This window comes from Artemia sp. Qi Xiang Cuo, chromosome 11 (assembly GCF_049724085.1).
Source record: "Artemia sp. Qi Xiang Cuo chromosome 11, ASM4972408v1, whole genome shotgun sequence".
NCBI lineage: Eukaryota > Metazoa > Arthropoda > Branchiopoda > Anostraca > Artemiidae > Artemia > Artemia sp. Qi Xiang Cuo.
In genome coordinates, this window is record NC_142804.1 from 30,987,944 (window position 1) to 31,013,862 (window position 25,919).

Genomic DNA, 25,919 nt, shown 5'->3' on the forward strand with positions numbered 1-25,919 from the left:
CAAAGACCATTTCAGAGCAAGTTACTTTCTTAATGTCCCTCCTAAACCAAGTTTCCAACTTGAATTACTTATTTTTTTCATTCACAACTATACTTTACAGATGTTTGGTTACCGCAAAACCAAGAAATAATTTTCAAGGACCATCTAAGAGCACGTTACTTTCTTCATCTCCCTCCTAAACCAATTTTAAAACTTGAATTACATATATTTTTAACACCAAACTATACTTTACACCAGTTTGGTTACCTCAACTCCAATAAATCCTTTTCAAAGACCATTTCAGAGCAAGTTATTTTCTTAATGTCAATCCTACGCCCTTTTTACAACTTGAAATGCTTATCTTTTTCATTCTCAACTATCACTTCCAGCTTTTTGTATACCTCAACACAAAGAAATACTTTAAAAGGACCATTTCATAGAAATTTACTGTATTTATGTAGCAAATACACATGTTGTCAAACTATATTTACTAATATTTTTCACCACGACAATAACATTAAGCTTTTTGTATAACTTAACACAAATAAATACCATTAAAAAACATTTCAGATCAAGATTCTTTCTTAATTTCCCTCATAAACACAAGTTACGACTTGAATTACTTATTTTTTTTCTACTTCAGAGTTATTTTAATACTTTTCTTATAACAAAACACTAATAAATAAATTTAAATGAACATTTCAGAGCAATTTCCTTTATTAATGTCCATCATAAACCCATTTTATAACTTGAATTATTGATATTTTTCACTCCATTTCTCAATGGAAAAAAAAATAAGTTTTTAATCAGTTCTTTTCTTCAAAAAAATATAAAAATTTTAAACTACTGCTGATATTTTTCTCAAGGATATGAAAAAATTTAAAATAATGTTCCAAATTTTCTCAACAAAGTGAAGAAAAGTTTATGATCTCTTCTGAATTTTACCAAATAACACGCTCCAATTCTAATTTCTCCTGAGAAAACAAAAAGACATAGACATAAAGAAATTTAAAGTTCAATTCTAATTTTTCGATGGAAGATAGAAAAAGTAATACCAAACTTGTGAATATTTTCATGGAAGATGAAAAGTTCTAGTTCAATTTCAAGTTTTCTAAACGAAGTGAAGAAAAGTTCAAGTTATCTTCTGAAATTTACCAAAGAACATACTTTAATGCTAATTTCTCCAGAGAAAATAAAAATCTTCCACTTAAATTCTTAATTTCACAAAGACATACAGAAATTTAAATTTCAATTTTTTATTTTTCAGTGGAAAATGGAAAAAGTAATACAATACATGTGAATATTTTCACGGAAGATAAAAAGTTCTAGTTCAATTTACAATTTCCTCAACGAAGTGAAGAAAAGTTCAAGTTCTCTTCTGAATTTTACTAGAGAACACAATACAATTCTAATTTCACAAGAGAAAATAAAAATCTTCCACTTAAGTTCTTTATTTCACAATGACATAAAGAAATTTAAAGTTCAATTCTAAATTTTTCGGCGGTAGATTGAAAAAGTAATACCATATTTGTGAATATTTTCATGGAAGATAAAAATTTCTAGTTCAATTTACAATTTCCTCAACGAAGTGAAGAAAAGTTCAAGTTCTCTTCTGAATTTTACTAAAGAACACAATTCAATTCTAATTTCACCAAAGAAAACCGGGGGGGGGGGGCAGTTGGGGGCCTGGGGGACATTTGGGGACCGGTGGAGGGCCTTTGGGAGCTTGGGGGGCCTTTGAGGACCGGGGGCTTCCTTCGGGGTTGGGGTAGGAGGATTGGAACCCTTTGGGGTTGGGTTAGAGGACCTCACAAATGAAACTCGTGGCCTTTGGGAGCTTGGGGGGCCTTTGAGGACGGGGGGCTTCCTTCGGGGTTGGGGTAGGAGGATTGGAACCCTTTGGGGTTGGGTTAGAGGACCTCACAACACTGTTCAAATGAAACTTGTGTATTATAACGACCACAGAGTTTCACCATTAAATTCTCTTCTAAAATCTCTTCAAAAATCTTATTTTAAAATGTCTCTATCTGTTTCGCCGAAATAGTTCCATAACCTGTCTAAAACGGTTTCGTCCAAATAATCCCTAAACGCAAATTCAGCGTGTTCCTTTGTTATTGGCATCTCTGCTCTAACGCATTTCAAATTAATAGGAAACCTTTTCGCGCGCTAAAACAATTCATCGCTAAGATGTTTCTTGCCTAATTGTTTCCATGTCCTTTGGTTATTAATATCCTTTGGAGTTCGACCAGTAGAACTGTTCCCGAGGCAAAGACATTAATGATTTGGATCTATTCCTGGAGAAATGTTTCTAGGCGAAAATTTTTAAAGTCTGACAGATGATGTCATTGATTGATTGATCTGTCAAGAAAGGGAAATTAATTTGTTGTTTCTATGGGGAATTATTGATTCACGATAGGTGAATTGAGGTCGACAGCACAGGTGTTCCAAGGTTGATGTTGTTGTTGTTGTAAGTGCACGCTCTCAGTGAACTTTATGTAAATCAAGTTCACAGGTGCTACTCGTGACAGGACCACGTGGTTTATGTTTTTAAATGTTATAATGGTCATGTTTTCACAAGTGTTATCATAACTTTTTTGTATGGACAAGTGATACCCCATTCCACCCCGTGGTCCGGTCACTCTGTTTTTCAAATTATCACTGACAAAACAAAAAGAAATCAATAAGTTGATAGTGAAATTAATAAACACCAACAAATTAATCGACCAACACACATATCCATCCATGAAAACAACCATAAATGTGACAAAATTCCTGTTTTTCCAAGTGAGAAAATTCCTGTTTTTTCATTCTCACTGAGAAAACCATAAACCACGTGGTTAGTACGGGAGTCGGACCCCCATCTCTACTGTTCTAGTGCCCTGTTTAATAGTCACTTTACTTGAGGTATGTGAATTAGCTTTGGATTGCACCACAAAAATAATAATGAAAGGGCGAAATCTTTTCTTCGTTTCTGTTTTTTTTTTGCTTTGTGAAAACCGCCGGTTTCAAACTAGATTAGTTGGTTTTTTTTATTAATATGTTTTAAATTTTAGAGCTTGGTCAAGCCTACTGGTTGTTTACATTTTGGGTTTATTTTCCTTTTACCGCTTAGGTATGCGTTTTAGCTATGTCTTCTTTGTTTTGAAAGAGCAAAAAACAATATTATTTTCTAACAAAACTAGGCGAATTGATTACTTATTAATAAGAATATTTTTAGAATATAAAACAGTACACAGGTCAATCAATGTAATTGATAACGTTGCAAATAAAAATGGGAAGTATTCTAACTTTTAGAAAAAATGCGTGAATAAATCGACTAATTTGCCATTAATTTTTGTGGATTTCCAAATGCAGGCGTAAGGTAAGTTTTTTTTCATACTAATACTTTACGTGGTATAATTGAACTGCATAGCTAACTTATAACATAAAAAGGGAAAGGATATTACCCTAGGAAAGGGCAAGGATATTGTTTGGTCGTATTATTGGGATGCTTAAAACAATTAGTAGGGGTTTTTCATTCAGCTGACTTTATTATTTTGTTTTATTAAAAGAATATTTTTTGTTGCTATTTGGGCCAAAGTTTTTTTTTAGTTTTACTGTAAGAAGCGGTTATTTATTATTTAGGTAATTGAATGTCGCGTGTCTTAGGGGTGGCTATTATGATAATACTAATAATAATAACAAGATATTGCTAAAATAAGGTTTTACGTTTGACCAATTGTCTAAGCGGTTTTTCAAGAATTCCAATGTCGTAATAACAAAAATACTGAATACGCCTTATGCTGAAGGTGAAAGAAAAAAGGTTAGGATACTCTACGATTCAATGTTTGATTATCTTGTTCGCGTGCGGTTTTTTAATTTGGATAAGTCATCAGATGAAATTAATTTCAGAAAAGATAGGATCGACCCTGTGTTATCAGTTAAAATGTTTCTTTCCTCAAATTTTCACTAATGGGGCAATGATGCTCCAGTATTTTTTAAAGTAGTAGGTATATCGATAAAATCTCAACTAAACTGAGTTCAAAAGTGACACCTTCTTCAAAGGTGACTCGTGAAGATGATTTCGTAGTCTAAATATATCGAATTTTTATTTTTATTTTTTGTATTTCGAGGTCTGATATACTGAAAGTTTCTTTAGATCCGAATTTGAATACTCGATTAGGATTAAAATTATGTTCTGAATTAATGTGATTTGGGGTTGTGCATTGAAATATACTTGAATTTAGTACATGAAAAGCCCTAGTGATTATCATGTTTATCTACTCCAGGGCCTACCTGGGACAGGCAAAACAGGGACGGCTGTTCCAACTATACTTTATCTTCTACGGCTGAATCCAAAATACAGTATTTCGTCCAAAAAACAGGAAATACTATATTCTGTTCAGCAGAAATACAAGTCCTCTAGTTTAACGTGGATCGCGCACGTGGTATTAGATTATCGCATACACTTGTTCGCACAATTTTCTATACTAAATTTGTAAAATAAATATTTCTTTTTTTTGCATTTAAGTGAGAAGAAACTTTTACCTCCTTTTTGAATTTAACTAAAATGCATGATTGATATGTTCTTAGTTTTCAGTATCGGCCGGTAACGAACTTGTAATTTTTTTTTTTTTGTATTTAATAGAGAAAAGAATCTTTACCTCCTTTTTTAATTTAACTAACAGCCATGATTAATATTTTCTTATTTTTCTGTATAGTCTGGTAACGAATGCGTTTTGGGCGTTCCTTATGGTGAAGAGATTTTTGAGGAGCCTTTGGAAGTCGTATCATTTACTTGGATGGCGGGGCATGGGGTCCTAGTAGTCACGCTGTCATAAGTTGGAGGGTTTTCTGAATAAATTCCATTTGAGGGTTCATGGGGGATACTGAGCTTGATTTGGTATTGTGAAATACGAGGGTTGTGGTGGCCCTTCATTGTAATTGTTAGCAAGACTATTTTTCAACTGTGGGTCGAGGGGCAAGCCAACTTCAATGGTAAACAAGGTTTCCACCATCTTCTCTAAGTTTGAACAAAATTGCCTTTGTTTTTGCAACTCTTTGTTGATTTCGGCTTTGTTTTCTTCCAACTGTTTTTATAGACTTTCCTGTCTGAGTTTGATTATTTTTTTTGTGCTTTTAAACGGTCATATTCATGTTGTAGATTCAGGAGCTTGACTTGTTCTGGTACCAGTGCTTTTTGCACTACTGCTGTGGCAGTTACAATGGTATTGGTTTTGTAGTCTTCCACTTTTTTACTGATTTCCTGCTTTTTATTGAATAGGCTCTGTAACTTTTGAAGCTTATCAAAATAATCGTATCCATTGACAAGTGTGGCGTCACTTACTGATTCCATTTCATTCTGTATTTTTGCAGCCTGTTCCTTGCATTCCATGAATTCGGTCTCGATTAGGTTATTTATTGGTTTTGCCAAGAGGATTTCATTTATTTCCTTGTTTATTTTTTCCTTGGAAGCCTTGGCTTTACTAAAGGATTGGAGTGTGACTTCTATCATGTTTTTGATTTTCAATCTCACTGTTATCAATTGTGCTGCAGCATTCAGGAGTTTTGATCGCCTCTCAAGTAATTCATCCATATTTGTTCTTTTTGCAACGGGGTGGCACCAGGGTTTTTTTTTTTGGGGGGGGGGGGGTTAAAAATTTTTTTGTTCTGCTTCTGCCTTCAAGGTTTTCTATCAAACCGGAATCCAGCTTATCTGGAAAAGTTAACTATTATTTTCCTTCGACCTTTTACGGATAGCTTTCGTTGAAGTTTCGTATCCATACACATTTGTTTTAAGGTTTTTCTTTTTTGCTGATTCAACCTACTCATTTCGTTTTAAAATTATTTTATGACTTTTTGGGGTACTTGATCTCTAGACATACTTCCACTTATCTGGTTTTTTAATCACTCTACCGGCTCTAGTGATAACTTCCTGTTCACTTTCTGGCGTTTTATTCTTTTTAGACCTTCCCATAGAGATTAAGTCAAACTTCTTGTACTGCTTCAATAAGAACTTTTGACCTTTTAATTTAGCTTCTTTCGCATGAGCCGTAGCCGAAGTCGGTTTTCGTTTTTGTGCATCTTGGGGTTCGTCTGGAGCTGATTCCTCGCCTGATTCAGTAGAAATGGTCTCTGAAGATTCATCATTGGGGATTTCCGGGGTGGTCCTTTGAGATTTAGGAGTATCACCTTCCCTTGCTTCATATATTTCGTCTCCTCTGCAAGTGGAGGGTTTATTTTCCATTTCCTCGCGCTGAATTCCTGTTTCGGGGGAGTTAAAGGATTCTTGGGAACTCTGGGAGGAGTCAAATGTTTGTGGAGTGTGTCTCCAGTGTTTGAATGCTATATCTTCCGGGGGGTGGGGTATTTTTTGTAACATGGTCTGTCGCCAGGAGGCTGATTCCTTGGGCTTCACTTTGGATACCGTTATGTGATGATATTGTTCTAGATTTTCATTTTCAGGGTTTTCCTTGGTCCCAGGCAAGGTACTTTGCCTTGTTTTTGTAGGATAATTGATAATGTCCATAGTTTCTCTCAAATTTTTCTTGTTTGTTTCCTTGGGTGGAGTTTTCTTTATTTTTACACCCGGGGTTTCCATAGCTCTATTTAATTCATCCTGTAAGGATAGGGGCCTCTCTTTCGGGGTTGCTGGTGATACCATATCATCTGGAAATCTTTTGGGGGGAAAAGGGGTTGAAATTCTATCGGGGAAAAATTGGGTTTTTGGGGACAGTGTATAGTCTAACTCTTTTGAGCTTTCTGACGATGAACTTTTTAGACCTTTTGGGGGTTTTGTTGCTATTGGTATGAAAGATTTCCCTTTGGGGACAACTAGATTTTTCATGGCTAAGAATTCTTCAAAATTTTTCCCGTCACTATCATTTTCGAAATAGTCTTGTTTGAAATTGAAAGGTTTTAACTCGGCTAGCCTTGACTTGGGGAATTTATTTTCCGCGTTTGACGAATTATGAGGTAGATGAGGGTTTCGGTGCCCATCTGTCCGGGTACTTGGCCCTTTTCATACGGCTAACATGTGCGGTATATGTTCTTCCGTTGTCAGGGTTTATCATTTTAAAAGTAAAATCATTGTCGTATTTTTTGATTATTCTGTAAGGTCCCAAATATTTATTGGAAAGTTTTTTGCCTTCCAGCTTTGCCTCATTCTTTAGGTAGACACAATCTCCTACCTTAAAATTTATGTTCCCTTTGACTTTGGATTCGTTTCTCAACTCTTGGTTTGTTTTACATTTTTCTAATTCTTGTTTAACTATCTTATAGGTTTTCCTCATCTTATTTATAAAATCTTGCTTGTATTCCTCTTTATTATTGTAATACTGTCTGGATTCTACAACTTCCTGATAGGGTATTTTAAAATCGCGCCCAAATAAAAGATAAAATGGACTTGCTTTAGTTGTCTCTGAATAGGCAGTATTGATTACATTGGTTAAGTAAGGTAGGAATTGATCCCAATCGTTCCTATTGTCTTTTGTATAAATGCTCAAGACATTCTAAAATATTTTGTGCCTGTTTTCGATTTTCCCATTAGCTTGCGGGTGATAGGGGGATGTCACCAATTTCTCTATATTAAGAAAACTCATTAAATCTGTGGTTACCTTTGAAAAAAAAATACTTCCATTATCACTTATAACCTTGTTAGGAACGCCAAATTTTAGAAGTATTTTCGCTAGTGCTTTACTCGTAGCGTATGCACCTTGATTTTTCAATGCTTTAGCAAAAGTGAACCCGGAAAAGTGATCTATAACTGAAAGAATGCAAGTACGGCCTCTGTTTGAAACAGGTAAGCCTCCACTGGTTCCATATAAATCAAATGAAACAATTTCGAAAGGAAACCTCGCTACCGGCACTCTTCCCATTGGGGGATGGGGATAAGTTTGGGGATTATTTCTTAAATTACATGATTCGCAATTGTTTATGTAGTCTTTGAGTTTGGTTAGTGCTGAAGGAACAAAGAAATATTGTTTCAATCTATAATAGGTTTTCGTGATTCCCAAGTGTCCGCCTGCATCCGAATGAAAATATTCAAAGGCAGGTAATATTAGGTTTTGGGGTAATACAGGTATTATTAACGTTTGATTTCTATTTGTATCGCCTGTTACTATCCTGCAAAGGATTTCTTTGTCTAAATCATAAGAAAAATTGTCTATTTCCCATCTCAAAGTTTGAACTTATAAGGAAGGGGATCAAAGTTTACAAAATAATTAATGAGAGTCGAACACATTTCATCCTTAATTTGGTTTCTTTTAATGTTTGCCAGTGATAAGGGGCAATGATTATTTTGGCTTTCTTCTATTTGGATTTTAGGTTTACTCTTCTTGTGTTTTCGTTTACTGGGACTAATGGCATTTATTTCTTTGTTTTCGTTATCTGAGGAGTTATTTTCGGGGTATCTACTCAATTAATCACAGGGGGCATTTTGTTTACCCGACAAATGCTCAAATTCGTAGTCCAGATCTTGGATTTTCATTATCCACCTAGCTAAAATTCCCGTTGGATTTTTGAATGTGCTTAGGTACTGTAAGCTTTTATGGTCCGAACGCTCTTTCATAATAGCCCTAGAGAGTGGTATTGAACCACATTTTTCGTATAGCCTACTGTTTGAAATATGGTCAGTCAGCCTGTTACCCAGAACAATCCTTAAGAAATTTCTCCTGAAAACATCAAGCAAATCTTCATCCGCTCTTCGGAGCGCCCGGGCGTTACTCCCTCGCCAGTTCCGTGTCTGTCATTTTTTTGGAGGGGGGAGAGGGAATAAAAAAGTTAAAATAACGCATACAAAATTCGTTTAAATACATTGCGTTATATTTTAACGTATCAAACGAAAATATCAGGGGGGGGGGGGCACTAGATACAACCTAGTCCCTTTAATTTTCAAAAATTGAAGCTATTGATCAATCCCTCTGGTATCAACTGGTGGAGTAAGTATTTTATTTGCAAGATTTGTATGCCCTGCAAGCCCTAGATGAAAAGAAAACACTTATTTTAACAAGTGGGGGCCTAGTTGCCCTCTAATCACTTACGACTATTAAATGGGGAACTAGAAATTTCAATTTACAATCAAATGATTCCATTAGGAAATTTCTACGACACATCTTTCCATACAAAGTGCCCTGGTCTAAAGAAAAAAAAATAGTATGCTGTGCCCACATAAGGGCTTTTGGGTAGTTTAAAGTACAAACACATAGGCAAAAGGAAAAAACACCCTAATTAAGAAATTTTGAAACATGACTAAATATTGAGCTTAACAAGATATTAAAACTACGCAAAATTTTTAAACTAATAATTTTTTAAATCTCGAAAAAATAGCCAAAAACTATTGTCACAGTTGCTCATTCGGAAGTTAGGCAGCTCAGGGCTTGTGCAGCTTTTGAAATACTTTTGATAAATTCATATGTCTGGTCTAATTTCAAATACATGGGTTACATGATTCAGAGTCTATTATCCTAGCAATTTTAGGTCTGATAAATACTAATAGCTTCTTTGCTGTAATTTTCGGTCTAGTAATAACTGAGATTGGCTTTGGGACGTGTCTCATAAACTCTGCCTGTGTCTTCAACTGGTTTTCTTTTATTAACTGACCTGGCTCCCGGTTCCGTTTTTCAAGTTCGAGCTCAATCAATAAAGGCCTTTTATTTTCCCTAAAAAACTGTTCCCAAACTTTAGGTACCACTGGTTGGACCTTCGTCATAGAGTGTACACTTTGCCTTCTCTTTTTTGCTGAAATTTCACGCGATAAAGCCCTCTCGAACGTAATCCCAACGCTTCCTGTTTGCGGAAATCTTTGATCCATATTAATCTTGTTTAATTTATTAGTTAAATTTGTTTCACAACTAAAATCTTTTTCAAATACCAATTGTTTCTTACAAGGCATTTGCTTTACAATTGATTGACAACTTATGTATCTTGGCTCTATTTATACTCACCCCGGAAACTTGAGTTCCTCTTAAAACAACACTCTCCGTGAACTTTTTAAAAATCTAAAGACAAGATTCACTAAAAGACAAAATCTAAAGACGCACCACAAAATTCTCCTCTCTAGATTTTGAAAAATACTGTTATGTCCCCCCCCCCTAAATTACCGTGAACTAACGCCATTTATCAATGCTAGTTCTGACAAACGTCGGCTAAAGGGATAAGATCATATATTTCTGATTTAAGGCCACAATTTTGTCCAAGTCTCGATTAGAAAATTTTGTGTTTATTATCAAAATTTTAAAATGATCTTTGATATGTGGGGAAAGGTTTTATACTTTAAAGTAAAATCTAAATATAAACCCATAAGTTTAATAAATGTTATTTGATAATTACAACCGAAATTACATTTTGACAAATCTTGTCACTCGTATTTTCTTTTTCAAAATCTGAAAATCCTCCTATTTGTTTCATTGATTAGAGCTACTGAGTGGCATTTAAAACAACCGGCTTTATTTCGAAAGATAGAACTAAATCCGTAGTAAAATGTTAGATTTTTAGCTAATCAATTTTTTCTGGCTGAAAAGCAGCCCCGATCATGAAGGAGTCGCTCCCATGATGAGCCTTTCCATTTTACTTAGGCTTCACTTGTTTGCCGCCTGAGAGTCCAAGCAAATACAGTCCCAGATTTTGCATACAAGTCCAGTGGACATTGTCCATCACGCGTCAACCCATAATCAATTTAATCTTTCATTTCTTGATTCTATGACTATCTACCTTAGTTCTGCCCTAGGAATGATATATGTACGGATGATAGATAGACTTATCTATCAACAAATGAAATGACATAATTTTTATACAATCCTAAAAAGGGCTTATCCCAGATTTGAATCTCAATCCCTCGGACTATCTGTCTTGGCTTTTTCTATAATTAATTATGTCTTAATGCCTGCAAAACATTTCATTTTAAATAAAAAAAAATTATTGCTTGTGAATACATAATGAACTTCCTTGCAACACATGGGATTGAACCTGCTAACCTTCGATCAGAAGGTGTAGCTTTATCCAACATGTCATCGCAAGGAATTATTGACAATAATTCTTCTGTAAATTTATTAATTTACTTTAATCAGTAAAAATTAAGTGGCTAATGTAAACTTAAGAAAACTCCGTTTGATAAACAGAAAATTTGGTGCTGCTACTAGTAGAAAGGGGGGTCCGACTCCCACGCCCACACCAAATATGGGCATAGAGTCCCAAGGGAGATAGTTTTCTCACTGAGAATGAAAAAACAGGATTTTTCTCACTTGAAAAAAACATGAATTGTCTCACTTTTATGGATGTTTTATGGACGGTTATGTGTATTGGTCAATTTATTTCTTGTTTTTCGTGGATGTCAAGAATAATTTATGTCTGTTTCATTGTTTTTGTCAGTGAGAATGAAAAAACAGGAATTTTCTCACTTTGATGGATGTTTTCTGGATTATTGAGTCTAACGGGGACAGGGTCAATGACACTTCGTTCAAGATCAATCGATTTGTTGTTATTGTTATGGCCAAGTGCACGCTCGGGGCGAATGTTAAGATCCAGGAATAATAAAACAGGATCACGTGTTTCCTTCTCAGCCAATCAGAGACTCGGGTACATCCCCCTTCTCGGCCAATCAGAGACTCGCATACATATGATTTTCCCCATTACATAACAATTCGCCCATGGGATTTCGTATATAACGGACATGCATTGTGATTAAATTATCAGTAAGTATTGTGACACAATGGATAGAACACCTGAAATTATTGATGAGCTTAAAGCCTTGGCAGGCACAATTAGCAATGTGAGTTCTGTTTTAGTGCATTTTCATTTTTTATTTTCAAAATAAAATTATTTTCCTTGATCACCCTCCAGTATATTTTGGTAAGTACCCCATCCCCCTCCCACTCTAATACCACTATGCTATCTTTATACTCGATAGAAAACGTAAAAGGTCTTCTTTTTATTACCTAAACCCTCCTCAAACCCCCCCCCCCAATGTTTTTACAATGATAATTCTCGAAATTGAAATAATTCTCTTTTCGATAAAATTATACAATTTTAAGCTTTATATATCCTAGCTAAAAGCGACCACTGATTTCCGTCAATTCTTAAGGCAATATACAGCTCAGTTTGACATTAGGCTCCGTGCAAGCCTATAAATAGTTTTGTCACCCCTTTTCCTGTTTTGTTTACATTAGCTGGTTTTAGGCAATCTAGGTTTTCAATGCCTTTTACGTAATTCTGTCTTTGTCTGAAAATAGCGGAGAACTAATTTTGTCTGCAAAATTAGCGATAGATATTTAGGACATTGGAATTCTATATTCTATGTAAGAGTGAAACGGGATTATTTCCAAAAATAATTGCTACCAATATTTTTATGACGTTGCTGAAAAGAGGGCAAGGGGGATATGCCTCAATTCTATCGCCATTATTGTAAAATGAAAATAAAGTGTTTCTTTGCATGAAAAGTAAGGGGCTGGGATGTCTATGAATAAGCTTTTTTAATTAATTAAAATAGCATTTGATATCTGAGTTTAGTATATTTTTACTTTTTGCTTTACTGAAAATGCTGGGGAGGGGGTTTCTTAGTGATAAATGCTTTTCTAGACAAAATTCTGGCTATGTGGATGGGGGTACTAATTTTCCTTCTGTAAAAAAGGGGGAAATTATTTCGATACTAACTTTTTTCTCTTCTTTTAAGGCAAATTGTGAAGAATACCCGCCGCCTCCCAGTAAGAGAGCAGGGGGTAATAATGCGGCCCCTGCGAAGGCGACAGTTGTCCAATATGGTCGCTGGCCGAAGCCTCCTAAACAAGTGTTGCCTGCCCAAGCCGCAGCCCAATCTGCGCAGGATTGTGACATCGCTTGCCCATCCGCTCTCCGTGAACCTCTAATAGCTGCCACACCAACGCTAGGTCAGGAGGTCGCCCTCCAGCATGCTATGCCAGGTCCATCTGGCACCCAAGTGCAGCCAGGATTTGCGAATGTGAGCATTTTTTCTTACCTATCTTATAGAAATATCTAAAAACAAAACTATTGTTCAACCTAATATAAACTTGTCTCAGAGATACTAAAATCTTAACCCCCCGCCCCCCAACCATTATTTTAAATTTATCTGCTCCCCCCTCCCTGAGAGATGTCTAAATATAATTTTTTTTGCTTTGTTAAATCGCTCTTTTTTTCATATTTTCTCTGTTCCCCCCACTCTAGATCATAAACTGTTGCTATCTCTCATAATAATATTTTTCACTAATTTCTAGTCTTTTACTGTTAGAGAACCTTTTTATCTCAAAATACGGTTTTTCACAATTGAATATTATAGTTTTAAGGATTCGGTCTTCCAACAATCGTTTCATTTCATCGCGCAGTAAAATTGTCTCGCAGAGATATTAAAGGACATTTTTCCCCCTTTTATAGATCAGACCAATTATCGTATACATTCAGCAGTCTGCTGAATTCTCATAGTGAAGCCAAAAAGGTCTAGCTATATTCTGACGGCATATTTCCTCATAGAAAACTGCCTTTACGTTATAAACTACGTGTTTATTTAAACACAATTTTCTATGAGGAAAGGCTAACAAGTCAGACCGCACGGTTTTTTTTTCAAAGCTGTTTAGTTTCTACCTTTAATTCTACCTTTAGTTTCTACCTTTAAGTAAAATTATGTCATAGATTTTAAAAGAGGTTTTCTCTCCCCACTCAATTTGAAGGCCGTGAGAATATAGCATTGCATAGGCAGTGTTCTAATTTGTGTAAAATTTTTGACAGCTTTCAACCTTACAACTTGCCAAGATTTTAGGGGAGTTAACGGTCCCCATTTAATTGTATTTTCCTGCTGAACAGAACAGACGCGGCTTACAATAATTAAGCTAATGAGTCCTAGACAACCTGTAAGGAATTAGAGAGAGAAACGACTTATGGTCTAACAATTTTTTTTTTTTTTTTGGACATTATGTAAACGGCCAGCGACCGCGGCGGGAAGGGCCGGTGGGCCCGGGAAGCGCCGGTGGGCCCGGGAAGCGCTGTGGGGCCCGGGAAGCGCCGCGATGGCCCTTTGGGCCTGCTCGGAGGGGGAGTCATTAAATACTGGAAATTGAGGGGAGTTGTTTGAAAAAAATCAAATTGTCAATTCTATGTAATGCGTTTTAGATTGTAAATATCTTATATTAAGTTGGAAATTGGAACTTTCAGAATATCGATAGTTGTGGGAAACAGTGAATTAACCAAATGCTACTATGTGCATACTGCTACTGCTACTAAGCACGTTTTAAATAATACGTAAATAATAATCCAAATTTTAAACAGTAGGGGTGATTTGAACACTTTGAAAATAAGCTATTTTTTATTTATAGGTTGGACCATTGGTCCCATACTCGTCGTCATCATCATCATCATCATCATCCTCATCAGTTGGAGAAGGAGAGGACGCCATTCAGGACATTGAAATACCGGCTATCAACGAATGGCATGGTATTATTAATTCTATTGAAATACCATCTAATATTGATGAGTTTTTGACGGATTTTTTAAATGTTGATTATAGCGCAGTTGGGCAGGTTTCATTTTTGCTGACTATCCGCCTGCCTTCTCCACGGACACTTGTATATTTCTCTACGCTTCATTTGTGGAAACATCTCGGGTTGGTAATTCAAATGTTCCCCTCCTACGAGTTCTTGAACGAGAACCAATCAAGAGCATACTCACCACTACAATATAAAGCATCTTCAGTATATTCCCGTAAACACTTCCTATTTGGAACTCTGTCAGTTAACACTTAAAAGTAAATTGGGTGATCCCAAAGCAATTTCAAAAGGTTTGGCTGTGATTACATGCCATTTTCGTCATATCATTCAGCAGCAAGATGTCTAATAGAAAAGGGGTATTCACTTGTCCTGATATTGACTGCTATGTTAATACTCTTGGCCCAAGACAACAGGGCAATGTAATGGACTATTACAAAGGTTGCTCGTCAATGTCTGGCTACGGTCTTGGCAGTTGGTTTGCTAAGCTGTTTTGCTCTTCACTACCACTGGCTAGAAAAAATCTTGTACCGGCTGCGACAGATTTTGCATCCTCTACACTATACGATTGGGGCTCTAGCAAGGATTTAAAAAAAAAGTTCTACGGAAAATCTTAGGTCCAGTGCGCGAACCCTTGGCGAGAAATTAAAACAAAATAATAAAGGCTTGAAAAGGTTGAGAAACACTGCATCACTCATCAGTCTCCACCTAGGTCAGAAACGAAAGACATCATCACTCTTGTCAAAGAAAAGAATGAAAAAGCCGACGCCTAGTGTAAACAGAAGAATAAGCCACAGGAAGAAAATTGTTAGATCAAAACTAGATTTCTTCTCTTAAGATGTCCTACTTGCCACATAAGGATTCTCAACCTTCACTCACCGCCTCATTGAATCTATTCAATGCAGAAAATGTTGATGTGAGTGTCAAGCATGGATACTATGAACAATTTTATCCTCAACAACCCCTCTCCGATAATATCCAATTTTAAATTTATTCCAATGAAGACTACTTTATGGAAATGTCTTCGATATTTATAGATTTACAAATGAAATTCCGGAAATCCGATAATACAATGCCAATTCGGGCCGATGGTATATCCTATGAAAATTGTATGTTACATAATCTATTTCGTCAAATTAGTGTCTACATCAATGGCACACTGGTGAGTACAAGCAACAATCTCTCAAATTATACAAGCTATATGCAATTCATGCTGATGACAACCAATTAATACAAGAAATTGAGGGGCATCTTTAATGCTTATGAATATGTCACTAATACTGATACCACAGAGATGCACTTAAAAATGCTACAACTAGTGAATTACATATAGTTGGAAAAATATATCATGAAATATTTAATATACCTCAATGGCTGCCGCCCAATGTTAAAGTGGATATAAAACTAACGCTTGCACCCTCCAATTTCATATTGAGAAAAGAACTTGCTGCCAATCCTGATTTAAGTCTCTCCCTCACCTCGGCAATACTTCATGTACGCAAACAACAGGTCATGAATTCTGGTTGCTTTGGCAGTGGAAAAACTGAGAGCCGATGGAAATAATATTAAACTACTTGTTCCTCATACAATCACCAATCAACGTCATATTGCCATGGGCTCACGCACCTTCACCGATTCATCCTTTATCAATGGTGAAATTCCGTCAAAACTCGCTTTGGCATTTGTAAAAAGCGCCAGTGCAATAGGATCATGGACTGGATGCCCACATAAATTCGAGATGTTTGGACTTTCATCTCTTTCGTGCCAAATAGACGGCATCCCACTTTACAATCTATCTTTTGATAACTCCCAAAGAAAATTGTATGAGTTGACCATGCAAACCCTAGATCATGATTCACAACTATTTGAAAATGGTATAACCGAAGATATGTTTGCTAAAACACATGGTATCATTGTTCTGAATTTGTCTGGCACACAGGATATGAGTATAGTACGTACGGGGAGTGTGCGTTTAGAGTGTACATTTGCTGATCCATTGGCTGAGAGTATCGCCATTATCTCACTAAGCAAATATGAAAGCTATTTGGAAATTCCTCCTAAAGGTAGTGTTTTACTAGACTTAGGATCATAAACACCAGTCGAGTAATGAGTGTATTTGACATGGACCCCTATATATCCTTCTACAAATCCTCTTGTCTACCCTCGGACAATCTTGGAAAAATTCAAAGTGTCAACATTACCTTGATTATTGTTAATAGCAGTCCGTTGACTGTAATGACGGGTCATTGGCTATGCATCTTTCAAACAATGAAGACGATTAAATTTTTTGATCCTCTTGGTCTACCCTATACATTTTACACACCCTGAGTCAGCAACTTAATTGAAAGTAGTGGTAAAACCATTATCCCAAATCGGAAGAGGGTGTAGGATCCAACGACTAAAAGCTGTGGCTTCCACTGGCTTCTGTATTTTGTTTTCGGATATCGCAGTCGTACTGACACGCAGTTTCTCTATATTGATAGTGACACTTCAATTCTGAACGACTTTCTAGTGAAACATATCCTTTCAGACCGATACAGTATGGATTTCAGTGCCCTAAGAGTAAAGTGCTTTAAAAATGTTTGTAAATTTGTTTATTAATAAAATGCATATATATAAAACAATGTCTTTAAATCTTCACTTTAGGTTTCTTCTTCTTAATCGGTGTATAGGCAATGGTCGTGAACCACTAATGCTGGTAAATCATATGGATTCACTGTATTTTGATCTTGATTGACTACAAAGTCAATTATCTACAATACAATGTAACTTCACTCCTGTCATATCTCTTTGCATAATCAATGATACTATTTGCATTCATATTATGAAACACACGAGTTTCAATCTGTCTATTTGAAGCAATATCACATACAGTGTTTTCAAATGGTGTATCACATTCGGTAACTGCCAAATAAAAATCACTTGGTTTATAGTCATAATAGGCAGTGTCGTCACAACGATGACGTAGAAACCATTTTGTCTTGTTACCCCAACAGTTGAATCGTAGACCAGATTTCTCTTCCCAGAATAATTTCAATCCACGACGATACCAATCTCGTAGAAATAAACTAAAATCACGTTTGGGATTCTTTCCAATCATAGCGGGGTAAGTATTCTCCCACTGATGTCATTTATCATAATGACAATTGAAGCACAGATGTCCTCTAGGGTGAGAGTCACAAAGCTCCTCCAAAAATGAATGACATCCTTTCGTTTGTGGTGCATAGCCTCTATGTAATTTTTAAGGATTACATAATTTACACTCTTCGCTTTATTCATCAATAATTCTGCAATTCTCACATTAAGTTCAACTGCCAAGAGTATACATGCACAATGGACATGTATAGAACATTTTTTGGTTTCTGATGTGAACTCTCTCACAGCTAAAACGAAACTGATCGTCCTCGCTCCATAAATTCAATGTGGAGGAATGGGGAGAGGAGTAGCTCTGTGACGTTACCTTTTTCGAATGGTGGAGCCATCTACACTGAATCCATTGGCAATGTTTTCAAAAGTATATCCACGATATGATTCTGCTTTGCTCCAATTAATATATCAATAAATTGACTATAAGTATTTGAGTCACATCTTACAAGTTTCATACAATAGTCCAATGGGGGATAATCAGTTCTTAGTATTTCCTCAAGTGTTCCCTGATGAGAAAATATCCTGTGTTGAAGAGATAACTTGAGAAAATCATCATCAAAAATCAAATGTTTTTCCATAAACACTAGATTTGATCTAATTATCTCTTTCTCAAATTTATTCATTTTTCAATCCTTTCACTCTGACTGCTGACTCTAGACTGACCCTGATTCGTTAGCCCTAACCTAACCTGACCAGAAAAGAAAGGGAAGATTTTCGATTTCAAAACAATTTTATTGAATAATTACAACAACAACAATAAAACTAAGCATGTACAATTAGCGATACAGTTTATTGTCTTCGATATGTTTCACTAATGCACTTAAAGCATATTGAAGTCTATTCACATGTGCTATATCAAATTTTGCAGCGAAACATAATTGATCCTCCATTTTAAATTTGCTCAAGGATATTACATATCTTGCAAATACTTCATCCCATTCCAGATAAAGCCGTGATCCTCTTGTGATTTCCACCGCAATGTTTGGTACTCTTGTATTATTGCCATCAACTCCACTATCAACTTCTAATAGGGTAAACATTCCACTCATCAACACACAAATGTATATCCAAATGAGTAAAGTCAAACTGTTCTTACTCCTTTGAATTCTATTCACAGACTAATAAAACTATAGCAAAAATCCTTTCCTCATATTCTCTGCAAACCTCCGCCGCTAATATGTAAGCGAGTCTCTGATTGGCTGAGAAGGGGGATGTATCCGAGTCTCTGATTGGCTGAGAAGGAAACACGTGATCCTGTTTTCCTATTCCTGGATCTTAACATTCGCCCCGAGCGTGCACTTGGCCATAACAATAACAACAAATCAATTGATCTTGAACAAAGTGTCATTGACCCTGTCCCCGTTAGACTCAATAATCCAGAAAACATCAATCAAAGTGAGAAAATTCCTGTTTTTTCATTCTCACTGACAAAAACCATAAAACAGACATAAATTAATGTTGACATCCATGAAAAACAACAAATAAATTGACCAACACTCATAACCGTCCAAGAAACATCCATAAAAGTGAGAAAAATCCTGTTTTTCAAGTGAGAAAAATCCTGTTTTTTTCCTTCTCAGTGAGAAAACCATCTCCCTTGGGACTCTATGCCCATATATGGTGTGGGCGTGGGAGTCGGACCCCCCTTTCTACTGCTACTCAGTAGCAACACGATTCCACGATTCTGAAAAGCATCATGTAGCCCATCCGAAAGCAATCTTTGTTCCAAAAGCAAAGATGGAAAAATTTGTGTGTATGAGTTGCTTTCTTTTTTTCGTTTTTTGTATATGAAGAAAAACTTTGATGACTCCAGAAAGGAAGACTCGAACATAATGACTACAGATTTATTTAGCAAAAAATCCGTGAAAAGAGAAACTTGCAGATACGTCCCTATATACAATCAGATAAGGTTCCGCGATTCTGAAAACTATCGTGTGGCCCCTCCGAAAGCAATCTTTGTTCCAAAAGCAGATATTGAAAGGTTCGTGTGTATGAGTTGCATTTTTATTCTTTTTTTAATATATGAAAAAAAATTTTGATGATGGGGGACGACACTATGTTTTCAAAGTCGACTTCTGGAAGAAAGATAACTCTCAATAAAACTGTTTTTATCCTATATTTAGTTATTTTGTTTGTAGTTTTACTTTCCGTTGCTTATACTGTGCTTTTGCTAACATAGTGAGTTAGAAATAGATTAATGTTATTATCAGATTATATTCTATTTGGAACTTTTATTAAGATAAGACAAATTCGGACTTGTCTTTCATCAGAAAAATACCAATTTACAACTGATTAACTTGTTCATGAATTTGGGGAAAATAAAAAAAAAATTGTAGAATAATCCTGTCCAGAAAAGTATAATTTTGGGCTCAAGAAAGCACAATCCTCTCTTTTCGATCTGACAACACTGCTATTGAGTATCATTTAAAACATTCGGATTTATTTTGAAAGATATTAGTAAAATTTTAGATTTTTAGCTAATCAATTTTTGCTTCGGTGATTAAAAATCCAGCTTTTGTTTCCGTATTTGGAGCAAATTTAATAATGTCACGATATAACGATGATATACCAGTAGCTTCAATGGGGGGGGGGGGTCCTACAAAAAAATTCTGCATTCCCCTTTGCTTAGATTCAAAAAAATCTTGTCTTGGTATTATCATTGACAAAGTTTTTTTTCCTATTTTTGTTAAAAAGAAATTGAAAAAACAACGAATTTTTCCTCCCTAGATAATGAAGAATACTCTGTTGCCCCTAACCCCTCCCCAGGGCCGTGTCCATTATTTTTTGAGGGGAGGGGGAGTGCAAAAAAGTTAAAATAACGTGTCAGAAATTCATTTGAATAAATAGCGTTATGTTTTTACGTATAAAAAAATCAGGAGAGGGGGGCACTGGATTCGACCTAGCCCTTTTAATTTTCGTGAATTGAAGCTAATGATCATCATTTTCATTGCTGTAAGAACTGGAAAAGAATAAATTTGTAATATAAGAGTAATTCGTTTTCAGTGAAGCGCCAATGACGCAGAAGGCTTTATGTTTTTGCAGTTAAAGAAGGGGACAGTATCCAAGTTTTGTTTGTATTGAAACTATATTTGTCTTGACCAATCTTGGAAAGAACTAATAAATTAAACTGTATAATGATTTGATGTATAAATACTTGATGTATAATGATATTAATTGCTGAAAGCTCATCAGTTAAAAATTTTACTGTAATTTTAATATTTATTTTCAATATTAAGTACAAAAGAAAACATTTGTAATATAATCCGTTTTCAGTAAAGTGCCAATGACGCAGTAAGTTTTAGGCTCCTGCAGTGAGGCGACACCCAAATTCTTGTTTGTAGTTATTTTTATTCGATTCAAACTTGATTTGCATATTCAATTTAAGTTTCACTCGTTTTAAGATTTATTTATTCATTTAGATTAATATATATTGTTTGTTTGTTCGCATTGATTGTTTTTTTTTAATTTCTGTTTGTTTTAAGCTTCATTTATACTTTAATATCAAACTATTTTTTTTCGTTTTAAGCTTGATTTTCATCTTCAATCTAAGCATTACTCGCTTTAAGATCTATTTATTATTTATATTATTACTTGTCGTATGTTTTTTGCTATGATTGTTTATTTAATTTCTGTTCGTTTTGGGTTTCACTGATTCTTTAATATTAACTTCTGGTCGTTTTGAGTTTGAATTTCAACAGGTATTCATATCTCCTGAGCTTAAGTTTAAAATGGCCTTTACTTTTCTTTGAAAAACTTATTTTTCGGAAAGTTTTATTTAATTAATTTTTGGTCGTTTTTTATTCAAAAAGTTTCAAGTTTTTATTGCATGGGGGGGGGGTTGCTTACTGTCCGATTATTCTTGACTTTAAGAAACGGATCTAGAACTTTCAATTTAAATCGAATAAGGCTTTTTTCAAAGTCTAAACGATTACTTCTTGGATAAAAACCTTATATATGAACAATAGACAGCTTGCATAACTTGTGGACAGTGATTGACAACAATGAATGGATTGAAAATTAGCTCCAATAAGGGTGTTTTAACCATTTCACTTGCTGTCACATAGGGATCATGACTGTTTGGAATTGACCTTAATGGGATTTTGTGTGCCAAAGCAATTTTGCATCTATCGCAGAGTATGTATTTTAACCTTATAATTGGATAATTGTAATAGATTTACTATGTGTTTTTCCCATACAAAACTTTACCTTATTAAAGTCTTTGGGGTGGGGGCGGTGTAGTTGGCAGAAGGAAGAAAACTTTAGCGTAGACAGTAGGAGAGGGTGAGGGGGAGGCTGGAGACTCATCCAATTCGGGGCGGAACTTCACTTATCTCCTCCGTTCCTGATTTTAGAGATCAGACAGACTCATTGGGCTGTAGAATGTTGGGCCGCTTGAGTTGTGGAAGACTTTAAAATACTCAAAAACACTTTATATTTTTAGTTATTGCAGGATTGATTTCATAGATTGTGGAATGGTGAGCCCCCTGGCCCATCATTTGGGTGAACCTCAACTCATAATATGTAAATTTGATTAATTGTTCCGTGTTATGTGCATAATTTATTCTATATATGTTATCTTGAGTTATACTTTTATCGCATTGCGTTCATTTTTAAGGCTTGAGATAATAACTGAAACCTACGCGGAGACAGTGGTGGCGGGAAGTCTCCCTCCTCACATGCATAATTGAGTGACCACAGAGAAAGTAATACAAACGAAATTAATCTGTCTTTTGAAAATGTCTTTTTTTTTTTTAAACACGAACAAAATCGTCTAAAGGAACCTGAAGTGCTATCTCTGACATTTCCGTTGATTCTTTATTCCTGTTACTTTCAGATGTAAAATTTAGAATATCATCGAATAGGGTTTAGTCGTCCCCTTCCTGAATAATTCACATTTGGAAATCCCACTCCTGGGAAATTCATCCCCCCTCAAATAACATTTTCTTTTCAGAAGCAATGCTATAGCGTTATCTAAGTAAAGAGCCATAAGGGTTCAATGAATTAATACTTATTTATTTTTCCAGTGGCACTTTATGTGGAAGAGGTGGTCGCATAAACTTTGGAACGGGGTTCATTAAATTACAAATTAAAATTTATAGTGCCCTTACACCAGGGGCGGATCCAGGATTTCTTAGGGGGGGGCGAAAAATAAGTTGATCCGATAAACTTGGGTTAGGAGCAAGTTTAATTAACGCAATCTTGCGCTAATTAAGTAAATTACATTACTTTAGACTACGTTAGGGGGGCTCTCCCCTCCCCTGGGTCTGCCACTGCCTTACACGCTCTGTTTCTTTCCTTGTTAGGGAGAAGAGCAGATGCCTAGTAACTGTGTGTTAATACTAAAACATTACAACTCTCATTGGGCCTTCAGGTATAAACAGAATTAGTTCAAAGGGAGGGGTGGGGAAAAAGAGCGTGGGGGGTATTTGGCCTTTGATCGATTTTGACTCGTAAGAGCTGGACTAGAACTTCCAATTTCCAATCAAATGAGTCCTCTCTGAAGTTTATACGAGAATCCCTTCCTGTCCCTGGGCCCTGGGGGGTTTTGTCGACGCCTGAGTTTTGCTAATTAACCTTTCAACTATTTTTAACAAAATTTTTATCTGATGAATTTAGGGCGTGGATGAGGGGGTGGGGACTAGTTGTCTCGAATCTCTTTTGACTCTTAAAAAGTGAACAAGAACTTTCAATTTCCAATCAAATAAGCCCTCTCTAAAATTTATACGAGTATCCCTTCCATAAAAAGTAATATGAAGGATTCGGAGAATCCTTAAATTACAACCCTTGCCCTGAGGACTGTGAGAGAGTTGTCATCCTCAAAGACCTAATTTCCAGACCTTAAAACTACGTTTAATAAAATGGCTGTCTCAAAATTTGGATTGGATGCGTTTGGGTAAAAGGTGGGTGTGTGTTGCCCTCCAATCACTTTCGACTATTAAAAAGGGCACTAGCCCTTTGAATTTCCGATCGAATGAGCCTTTTTTGAAGTTTCTACGACAACACCTTATATAAAAACCTTATATACCCCCAGGGCATAGCTTAAAACCCTTTCCCTGAGGGTTATGGGGGAGTGTCTTTCTCAAAAACATATTTTCTATCTGGAAATCAACTACGCTGAACAAAATGGCTATCTCAAAGTTTTGATTGGATTTGTTTGTGGAAATGATGGGCGTGGGGGGGGGGGCTAGTTTCACGCCAATCACTTTCGACTATTAAAAAGGACACTAGCCCTTTAATTTCCAATCGAAAGAGCATTTTTTGAAGTTCCCACGACAAAGCCTTCTATAAAAAACTTATATGCTCCCAGGGCATAACTAAAAACCCTTGCCCTGAGGGTTGTGGGGGAGTGTCCTCCTCAAAAAGATATTTTCTATATGGAAATCAACTGCGATGAACAAAATGGATATTTAAAAAATTTGATTGGATGTGGTTAGGGGACTGATGGGCGGGGGGGGGGCTAGTTGTCCTCCAATCACTTTCGACAATTAAAAGGGCACTAGCTTTTTGAATTTCCCATCGAATGAGCCTTTTTTTGAAGTTTCTACGACAATGTCTTCTATAAAAACCTTATATGCCCCTAGGACATAACTTAAAACCGTTGCCCTGAGGGTTGTGGGGGAGTGTCCTCCTCGAAAACATATTTTCTGTCTGGAAATCAACTACGCTGAACAAAATGGCTATCTCAAAATTTTGATTGGATGTGTCTGGGGAAATGATGGGCGTGGGGGGGGGGCAGTTGCACTACAATCACTTTCGACTGTTAAAAAGGGCACTAGCCCTTTAATTTCCAATCGAATGAGCCTATTTTGAAGTTTCTACGGCAAGACCTTCTATAAAAACCTTATATGCCCCCAGGGCATAACTTAAAACCCTTGCCCTGAATGTTGTGGGGAAGTTTCCTCCTCAAAAATATATTTTCTATCTGGAAATCAACTACCCTGAACAAAATGGCTATCCCAAATTTTTGACTGGATGTGTTTGGGGGAATGATGGGCGTGGGGGGGGGGCTAGTTGCCCTCCAATCACTTTCGACTGTTAAAAAGGGCACTAGAACTCTTGATTTCCAATCGAATGAGCCCCCTTTGAAGTTCAATATTTTGTCATGTTTCAAAATTTCTTAATTAGGGTGATTTTTCCTTTTGCCTATGTGTTTTTACTTTAAACTTTCCAAAAGCCCTTATGCGGGCACAATATACTATTTTTTTTTTCTTCAGACCAGGGCACTTTGTATGGAAAGATGTATCTTAGAAATTAATTAATGGACTCATTTGATTGTAAATTGAAATTTCTAGTGCCCCATTTAATAGTCGAAAGTGATTGGAGGGCAACTAGCCCACCACTTGTTAAAATAAGTGTCTTCTTTTCATCTAGGGCTTGCAGCACATACAAATCTTGCAAATAAAATACCAACTCCGCCAGTTGATACCACTGGTATTGATCAATAACTTCAATTCACGAAACTTAAAGGGGCTAGGTCGTATCTGGTGCCCCCCCCCCTGATATTTTTGCTTTGATACGTTAAAATATAACGCAATGTATTTAAACGAATTTTTGATGCGTTATTTTAACTTTTTTGTTCCCTCTCCCCCCTCCAAAAAAATGACAGACACGGCCCTGGCGAGGGAGTGGGGGCAAAAGAGTATTCTTCATTATCCAGTGAGGAAAAATTCGTTGTTTTTTCAATTTCTCTAACAAAAATAGGAAAAAAATCCTGTGTCAATGATAATACCACGACAAGATTTTCTTGAATCTAACCTCCTGAGACCTGACCATAGAAATACTTTTCTGATTATGTTCATTTCTTTGTAGTTGACTTAAAAAAAATAATTTTGACCATTGATCAACTAAAAAAAAAAGTTGACCCCCCTCCCCTCCCTTCTGGAGGATGTCCACAGGTGTGGACATTGGGTCCCTATCGAGCTAAGAGTATAGTAAAAGTCTGTTTCGTCTATTAAAAGAGATATGTCAAAACGTTGAAAACAAAACATTACTCTTCATGAAATTTCTTGAAGCAGTTGTTGTCTCGTGTCAAGCATAGAATGATTTTACACTGCGAGCACATCCATCTTTACCTTTTGTAGCATCCAGGCCTTCTGCACCGGGCTGCATTCGCCAAGTCACAAAATTCTGGTAGATGCAGTGCAGCTCTGGCATATGGTGGAGGGATTTCCTCTTTTTCACACTCAAAACACGGTGTTGAGTTTCACCCAATGGCTCTTCGTTGCTATTTTCTTGACCTCGTGACTCTGAGCTTCCAGAATTGAGCAAAAACTCGGCCACGTTGAAACGAAGATCAATGAGCTGTTTGAGGTCACCAGAAACTTCTGG

General features: G+C 36.1%; 1 protein-coding gene across 1 annotated transcript; it reads right to left on the bottom strand.

Moving 5' to 3' along the window:
• Positions 1-5,833: 5,833 nt before the first annotated feature.
• LOC148946871 (uncharacterized) lies at positions 5,834-6,805 on the bottom strand. Its single transcript, XM_089096453.1, has one exon. It carries the CDS (start codon positions 6,803-6,805, stop codon positions 5,834-5,836), a length of 972 nt encoding a protein of 323 aa, XP_088952579.1.
• Positions 6,806-25,919: the final 19,114 nt, after the last annotated feature.